The 8,986-nt window shown below is 47.3% G+C and overlaps 1 protein-coding gene across 1 annotated transcript in view; it reads right to left on the reverse strand.

Moving 5' to 3' along the window:
• Positions 1–949: 949 nt before the first annotated feature.
• Positions 950–8,986, reverse strand: part of KCNMB4 (potassium calcium-activated channel subfamily M regulatory beta subunit 4) — a 28,502-nt gene continuing 20,465 nt past the window's right edge. The window contains exon 3 of the mRNA XM_009273241.2: positions 950–1,118. Coding sequence (XP_009271516.1) covers positions 950–1,118 — 169 coding nt within the window. The remainder of the gene's footprint in view (positions 1,119–8,986) is intronic.

Raw genomic sequence — 8,986 nt, forward strand, 5'->3', positions numbered from 1 at the left:
AGCAGCAAACACCCACAGCCCTACAAAAAGTTGATGTCCTTCTCTGGCCATCCCTGGAGCCTGGTGATGTGCGTGACACCACGGCTCACAGGGTCCCCTCAACAAGCGCTCAGGCACTCCACTATTTGGGGAAATCGCTGGTAAAACGTATTCATGTAAAACCACTCCAAATCCCTGCTCCTCACAGCCTGAGAGCATTTTGGTGAAGAGGGTAACTGAGAGGGGACAAGAAAAACTGTAGGGACTGAATACCACTGAGACAATAAAATTAGATCCAGTATTTAATCACCTTTTCCAATAAATGTTTCATTTTTTGGAGAAGTATTTCTGAGAGATTTCTGCATTTCTTCACAATGAACAGGTGATGATGAAAGACTTTGTCTAGACAGAAGTTAAAGTTTGAGTTTTTAAAATGAAGCTCTACACAGTGAAAAAAAAATCAGCACAGTGTTATTTTTGTCTTAAAGCTTTTTTTTAAAAAAAAAAAACAACAAACAAAGCTTAAAAAAAAACCCAAAACAACCACACTTCATTATTTTAGAAATACAGTCTATCGTAAAGTAAATATTTTAAATATTTAACATTAAACAATAGTAAAGATCACTTTGTGGAGATGAAATGAGCAACATCAGGGGGTTTTATAAACTGTCTCTCAAAACTGCTAGGACCTGGGTAGCTGCTGTTCGGGACTAACAGCGTACAGCATATTTGGTGCAGTGTAGATATTTTTTTGGTAGAATATATTTATTTACTGTCATAGCAGAAGATGCAATTAGCTGATATTTCATGGGGCAGCCTCCCGAGAACAATCCTGAGGCAAGAGCAACTCCACTGTCTGATGAGACACTGGAAGGAGGAACAGCTGGGCACCCTGCAGACCTGCCGTTGTGTCGTTGCCCCACTTGAGACCTTCTTGCAGGTTTTTCTTTTCCATCAGGAGCCTTGCCGTTTACAAATGCTTCTTCTTTTTTATTGCCTCTGCCCTGACAGCCAAGCTCTTGGCACAGACGGTCAGGACAACGATGAGGACTCCAACCAGGAACGTAACCAGAGGCCAGAGGAAGCAGTGCAAGAGGACAGTCTCATCATGGGTGCGCTTCAGCATCACATCATCTGGCCTACAAAGAGGAGGAACAGGAGAGGGAGAAAATATAAATCAACCTGACATAATCAATTCATCATAAGTGGAAAGCATCTGCCATGGAAACAATAAAGGTGTTTTATTTGCAACAGTGTTAGAAAATGATCAAATGGACCATTTCATTCACTGCTTTCATTTGCCCATCTATCACCAGCACTCGTGGCAGGCCACGAGGGCTTTCCACTCACAGCGTTTACAGGCTAACAAGTTCATTCAGATAAAAAAAATAAAAAAAGCATTGGTACTTTAGGTCTTCCAGGGGTCGTGGTCATCACAAACAGCCGTGAGAGATACAATATCACACTGCGGATTGAAAAACCACTCCAGTGAAAACATGATCCAAGGCAGCAGTTATACATATCTACCTCAAGTGGCATCAGACACTGCGCAATGAGTTTAAAGTGCAATTAAAACTTCCCTTTTAGCTTTGAGCTCTGATGTGTCCATGGGGCTGCATGGAGCCTCCTGACGAAGCCCTAGCTGTGGTTTGGGTCTGGATGGAGACCCAGTCCCTGTCCTCAGCACTGCACCACTGGTGGCCCAGGCTAGCCCAGCCACACCAGCAGGCAGGGGTCTGCACATAACCTACCCCCAGGAGGACTGCTGCCTGGCCCTGGGGTGCCAGAGGCTCCCGACTCAGCTCCTTTCCAGCAGAGGCTACTTGAGCAATAAGCTGCGATTTGGTACTGCAAACACCAGCTGCTCAGTGGACTTGAGTACGCTCTTACAGGGACACTTTGGGGAGCCCCCCCTGAAGATCTGAACCCCCATGCCTCCACCAACAGCATCTGACACACAGTCACGGTTGGGTCTGTGATGGATTTATGCATTTCCAAAGGGAAATGGAGGGAGGAGAACAACAAGGAGGAGACATCTCAAGAGGCCTGGAAATTCAGCCGTGCCACATGTCTGAAAGATCAGGTGTCCATCTGCCTCTTCCAGGTCTGGGAAGCTGGTTTGGAAATCTGATGGCAGGTTTTCCTCAGCTCTGGCTCTTTCTGCTCTCCCTGAAGTTTAACAGAGTTATTAAACCAGTCTCGTGGCATTTGCACTTTGCTGCTGCTTTTCCATCTACAGCTAGAGACACACAGTCTGCTGGAAAACTATCTGCAAAGGAAGGAAACAGAACTTTCTCTAATTAGGAAAATACATATAGTCTTGACTCATATTGGTCCTCACTTACATTGAACACCCCATCCCACATTGCTTCATCAACGCTACCTGACGCTCCTTGGAGCAACAAACCTCACAGCCTAAAAACCTGGCAACCCAGGCTTATCCAGCCAGGTCCTGGGAATTAAGCTCTCCTAATGTGGTGGCACATGGGAACAGATACCTGTGCAATGACTGTGCTGTCTCTCCCCCAACAGCTTCATGCTGAATAGAAAGCAGCACTAAGAAAGCATTCCCTGTAGGGGAAACAAGAAGAAACTCTTTTTCCTTTACCAAGAAGTTAATTAATGGAGATGTCTGCAAATCTACAGGGTTTTATCCATCCTTAAGGAGTCAGTGGAGACAGACCGCCAGGCTACACCTGATCCCCAATTTAATTGCACCCGCATTTGCATTTGAGGGTCTCTCCCCAAAAATTGCTGTGTGGAGGTTCCTCTGCACCGTGCCAGCCTGCAAGTCCCTGAGGCCAGCACCACACACCTCTCTTTATTTGTGTAGTAAGGAGCAGAATAAGACTCTGATTACAAGCAGCTCAGCTATATAAAAGTTGAAACTCAGCAACATAAAAAATGATCAAAAGAAACCCAGGTGTATTCAATAGCGGAACATGTGAAGTCTGCTCAACTGAAATCCTCCAGACACATAATCAGGCACATGTGGAGACCGTAAATTGAATAAAATAATACTAACTTTATAGGCACAAACTCACCAGTCTATGCCATATAAGTGGCAGCACCCGAACAGAAAAATCCGTTCACAAGAGGTACAATACTGCTTCCTTCATACTTACTGTATCATCATCTGTGAATAACAGAGTGCTAATTGGCAAGGAGGCCATAAGTAGGCAGCATTCAATCCTTGCAGCTCTCAGCTTACAAGTGAGGTTGAATTTTAAGGTTTTTTTTTTTAAGTGGATACTACTCAAAGAGTTAAAAATTAAGGGGCAAGCAAACAAACTAGAAAATTGGATTCAGTTAAAGAAAATAAAGTGTGGTTGGGGAGAGCAAGATATCCTTTTGACTGAATCTCAGATATTTTAGAAAACATCTGTACCAAAGGTAGCTGCGATGGATGCCAAACACTCATTATAGGTGCGACTGTAACTCTTGCACCGTAGCAATTTAAAAGAGTTTTCCTTTTGGAAGAGTCAAAGACTTACAGAGGCCTTTAATGAAGCCTCAGGATGAGGTTTGGGTTCAGATGGATATTATTGCTTTCTTAGCTACAGCAAGAGTCCCTGTGCAATTCCTACATGGCAGAAGGTGTGCAGCAATTCACTGTCAACTGCTCACAGCATCTCTTCAGACAATGCATCAAGTCATGACTGGGTCCCCCAAAAATATGTCATTAAATGACTATTGGCACCACATTTAAGACATTAAATGCCTTTTTTTAGTCGAGGGGAGGGAGAAGCACTCCTGGAGGGTGACCCAGTGCATGGGAGAGCTCAGGGACCTTCTGGGATGTAGCCTCTCAGTACTGACTTTTGGTGCCAAAAAATGGTAGGACAAATCACAGCCTTGCTCCTACTTGGTTTAATCTGCGTGGTTATTCTAGAATTGCTACCATGCTTTCAGCTGCTCTTTATCTTACCCCAAATTAACTTTCCAGTGCAGATAAGCACTGCTGGACCCCAGCAGTAAATGAGAAAAGCTAATAAAGGCAGACAGCAGATAAACTGCATGCTCCTGGATGGCAGCGTCCTGGTTATCTGCCTGTAACAGCCCATGGAAACTTATCAAGATCAAGTTTGGCAGCGCATAATGCTGTTTCTTTGCATTTGTACGATTCCCTCCCTCTCCCATCAGGACCAGCTCCTCTTTCCTGCATCTGCTGACCCGCACGGAGATGTCGCAGGGCATAGTGGAGAGCACTGGGGAGCGCTGGGGCAGCAGGAGGAGGCAGTGGAGGACAGGAGCCTGGGCTCGGTGGTGCCCAGTTGAGGAGCCTTTCCCTGCAGATCCATCACTGGAGCTGACAGCAGTTATGGAAAGTGCTCTGGAAAACAGCTTAGAGGGTGTAACGGCAGCAGAGGGTCCCACTGAGACGCAGCTTTTACAGCAGAGGGAAATACCTGAAGAGGGGTTATTGAAAAAGAAAATGTTTACTATTTTCCTTTAAAGATAACTCCTTTCACCTCTGCTTTTTGGTGCTGAGATTGCAAACAATGGCAAATAACGGCTTCCAAAGTGAGGAGGGAAAATCAGCCCTGCTGCACTCTCACAACGCGCTGCACGAGACCCCAGGCCCACTGCCCTGGTACCGTAGCACTGGGCTGGTGCTGGCAGGGAACCCATGCAGCCGAGCTGGCCAACACGACCTGAGAAGGACCATCCAGGCAGAGGAAAACACCCCTGACCAGGAAAAACACCCCAGCAGCACATGGGTTATACTGGACTTGCAAGTCCATGGCGAGAGCAGCCCAAGGAACGGGGGCTGGGCAGCCAGACATCCTCTGCAGCAGGAACGCCGCAGCCCCGGCAGCCCCGCGGCTCTGCAGGAGATGAGCAGAGGTAATCGCAGGGGCTTGGGGGTTCGTCATGTCCTCACGTACTGCACCCTGTGAACAAGGTAACTGGGCTCATCCACAGGTTTTTGCTTGCTGCTTGGAAAGAGGGGTAGGGAGGCACAAGGTGGGTGGCTTGCAAGCCAGACTCGCAAGTCCTGGCTCAGCAGCCAGGGATTGGCATGACGGGCGGTGTGAGTGAGGGCCTAGGAGGTCTCCTGGCTAAAAACCTGAAGAATAGACAAGTTTGCATTTATTTTCAGGTGATCCATGCCAGGCTAAAAAACATAGGTATTTCATGTGAGATTTGTAAGGTCCAAAACAAAGGACTGGGGAAAAATTAGGAGGAGATAGAGGGAGTTAGAATCAGAATTAATCAGATGAGTTAAATATAGCAAAGTCATTAGTGATTAATTAACAGGTTAGCCTACAGAGGCTGGATTTCACTTCTTCCAGGCTGTTTGTTATCCTCACATGACGGCATCAGTTCAGGGGAAGAGCTATCCTCCACCTCCTGAAGAAATGAATTCTCAGGCAGAGCAGAACAGCCACCACCACCCAGTGAGCCTCCGAAGGAACCAGCGAGGTGCGCAGAGCAGCTGTCCTCTGACATCTGAGTCTGCAGAGTGTTTGGGGACATCCCTGGGACAGCTCCTAAGCGATCCTGCAATGAACCCTGAGGGATAAGGAACAAAATCTGCTTGTAGAAAGTACCCAGAGCAGCAGCCAGGACTGCAGCCCTGCTTGGCCCGCGGGACACAGCCACGCTGCTGGATGGCTCGCTGCAGCGTCCTGCTTGGGGCTGAGCTCGTTACCGGGGCGCTGCACCAGCCCCCCTCAGGGATCAGCAAAAGCTGGATCCATCCTGCTGTCCTGGTACAAAAACCTTTGGCTTTCGCTCCAAGGCTTACACAGTGATTAATACAAGGGAGCTGCCCCGCATGTTTTTGAATTAGAAATATGCACACAGAGATACTTGTCTTACCAAGCACAGATGGAGGGCATCACCAGGAGAGCAAAGTTGCTGGCAGTGAGCCGTGAGGTTTATGTGGCCCATCACAGTTACTTGGGAGCCCTGCAATAATCATGACGGCTGCGCTGTGAGACGAGAGGAGCCAGAGCCAGGCTGTGCTGCACCACGATGCAGAAGACCAGAAGTTCAGAAACCAGACACCCTATAGGGCCTGCAGGAGAATGAGCCTTTGCGTAGTTATCACCTGCCCCCGAAACAGAAACCCACAGCAGCAGGAAAATACTGCAGCCACCCAAGAACGCTAGGTACAGGCCAAAGGAGCAGAAAATTTTAGCTGAAATCTCTGGATTCCACCTCTAAAACAATAACTTTTAACAATAGCAGAAGCAAGGAGAGCAGGAGCCTGGAAAGGAGCCACAGAGCTGCTGTGGGATCAGGGGGAGCGGCAGAGGAGGCTAGCAGGGCTGGGCAGAGAAAACAAGGGGGTGGTGGTAGGGGGAAGGGAGCAAGATGTGTTTAACAGGCAAGCAGGAAAAAGAAGAGAAGAGAGGGCTGTAATTCCACAGCAAACAACCCCTTTCCTCGGAAAGAAAAATAAATAGCTATCAGGACATCCGAAACACAGTAACGTAACTGTTTCGGTTTTGCATGGCAAGGTCAGCATGTATCGAAACTGCAGTTTTGACTCTTTCTTGCTACTTTTGTAGAGGTGACCTCCCTGTTCCCAGAGTCTGAAGACTTGTTGTTTCGCTTGGAAACAGAAAAGGGAAGGTGCCCCTGTCCCCGGGGGAAACCTTCTCATGACAAGGACGCGGCTTTGCTGGAAGCCCCCACAGCATCACTCCCCTAGTGCTGAGGCAGCAATGCCGAACCCAAAGGAGGTATGTCATGCCTCGAAATGTGTTTCTTTTCCCTGTGAAAATCAGCAGATATAATTAAAGATACTGCCTTGTCCCTGCAAGTATAGTGCATTTAATAAACCCATCTTTGCTCTGTGACTTCCATATAATTCTTCAGTTCAAAGATGTTGACCAGAGGGGTTGCACATATTCCCCCTAAGCTCAGTTATCGACCACTCTTGTTTCTAGCGACGCTGCCATTCAGCACTCCAGTAAATGCAAAGCCTCTCGAGAGGATGCACCCAAACTCCTAACACCAGTTATCAGTGCACAAAACAGTGGCAGGGGCAAGAGAGAGACCTAGTGGGACAAAAGGGGGAAAAAAACCTGAATACTTTCAAGCCCTGCTCAGGAATCGACACCTGGTTCTGCTGCGAACGGTGATGGCCACTGTGCAGCACCACCACCACTACCCAGCAGTAGCCCCAGGGTGAAAGAAGGATGAACAAACTAAAAAAAAGCCCTAAAGAAGTCTCTACCTTAACTCAGAAAACACACCTTTCCCTTTCACTGAGCAAAAAAAGAGGGAGGAATTCTGTTTTCACTGCTAAAAGGTGAGACCAGTACTTATTTTTAGCAGGACTTCGAGCTCAGGGCTAGAGCCCTGTGGGGCTCTGACCAGGGGTAAGTGGATTAGTTGTTGCATTATGCAACACATCCCTGTTAGGCGCTGCCAAGCAGTTCATAACAGACACTGGATAAAGCAGGCCTCCATCAGAGCCTTCGGAGCAATTGCTGAACATCATGGGAAGAATTGCAGTGCAGGGGTTACCAAAAAGTCATGTAGGACCAAAAGGTTACAGGCACGTAAACATTTCAGTCATCACTTATGCACCACACCATGCAATTTACATGACACAGTGAAAGCTGACGAGGTGGGGGCATGGGATAGGGAAACCTTACAAATATTTTTTGTATTCAAACAATCTGGATTTAAAGATGTTTGCAATCTGCATACACTTACTTTGCCCACAATGATTCATATCCTTTCACTATGGCAAGCACTCATGAGCATTTTTTTCCCCTATTGTTGCAAGACACAGAGATCTTCAGCTGGATGGCTGCTTGCAGGGGCAGTGCTGTGTCTTACTAACAGTAAAGTCCTTTCGCTCTTGGGCCCGCGCACTGCTCCACAGGCGATACAGTTAAAGAAAAGATAGGAAATAGCAATGCCATCTTCTGACTGGAGGGAATTAATTTAGAAAACTTTGTGAAGTATCAAAGCAAACCGAGATTTCTGTTCCACCATTTATGAATGAGCAGCCCTACTACCTGAGCATCCTTGGCTTCTGCAGGTAATTATTCCCAGATAAATGGCCTGCAGGTACCCCAACGCCATACAGGTGGTCGCTAATCACCAGACAGTGTTTGCTCTTCAAATCTCAGGTGAATTTGTGTACAGCATCCTGCAGCAAACACAGAGAAGTATAAAGCATGGCCGGCTCATCTGCTGCGCTGCGGCAAAGGAGCCCCAGAGCTTTCTTGCCATACTGGACGAACCTAGAGCTAAAAAACAGTAATGCCACATAAACGAGCCACCAATAAGAAACTACTTGACACGTGTTGCTCTGCCTATCTCTGCATGGCATGAGACTGAGGGGGCTGAGCTGATGGAGATACTGGTTTCTCTCTTTTTGTTCTTGTTGTTGATGTCAATAAGACCTGAAACATGAAGAAATAAAGTGACAGAATCTCCTCCATCCCACCCGTTCCCGCAGACCTCCCACTTTAGGGCATGCAGCTGTGAGCCTTGTTTGCATGTAGTCATGACTACAGACCGCCTGGGACACTCAGTGTGAGATCCATGAATACTTGAAGCACTAGAGCTCAGTGTCTTCTCAAACCTTTGGCAACAGCCTGAGAACTTTATCTGAATTTGTCATTTATTTTGTGCTCTGAAACACTGGGGATTGGTTTCTGCTGGGCAGGGCTCCCTTCAGACCAGAGTATCATCACGCCAACAGACAGGCACCTTCACCAGAGGTCCAGAAAAGCAGCTTTCCCATGCAGCTTGCACCACTTGGCCCAAAGCTAGCCAGAGAAGAGTGGGACACTAAAGTTAAGTGTCCACAGTGGCAAAGCAAAACCTCGCTTTTCAGTAAAGCGCTGAGCTGCAAGCTAATCATAGAATCATGGAATCGTTTAGGTTGGAAAAGACCTTTAAGATCATCAAGTCCAACCATTAACCTAGCACTGCCAAGTCCACCACTAAACCATGCCCCTAAGCACCACATCTACACCACATCTTTTAAATACCTCCAGGGATGGTCACTCCACCACTTCCCTGGGCAGCC

This window comes from Aptenodytes forsteri, unplaced genomic scaffold (assembly GCF_000699145.1).
Source record: "Aptenodytes forsteri isolate BGI_AS27 unplaced genomic scaffold, ASM69914v1 Scaffold366, whole genome shotgun sequence".
Classification (NCBI taxonomy): Eukaryota; Metazoa; Chordata; class Aves; order Sphenisciformes; family Spheniscidae; genus Aptenodytes; species Aptenodytes forsteri.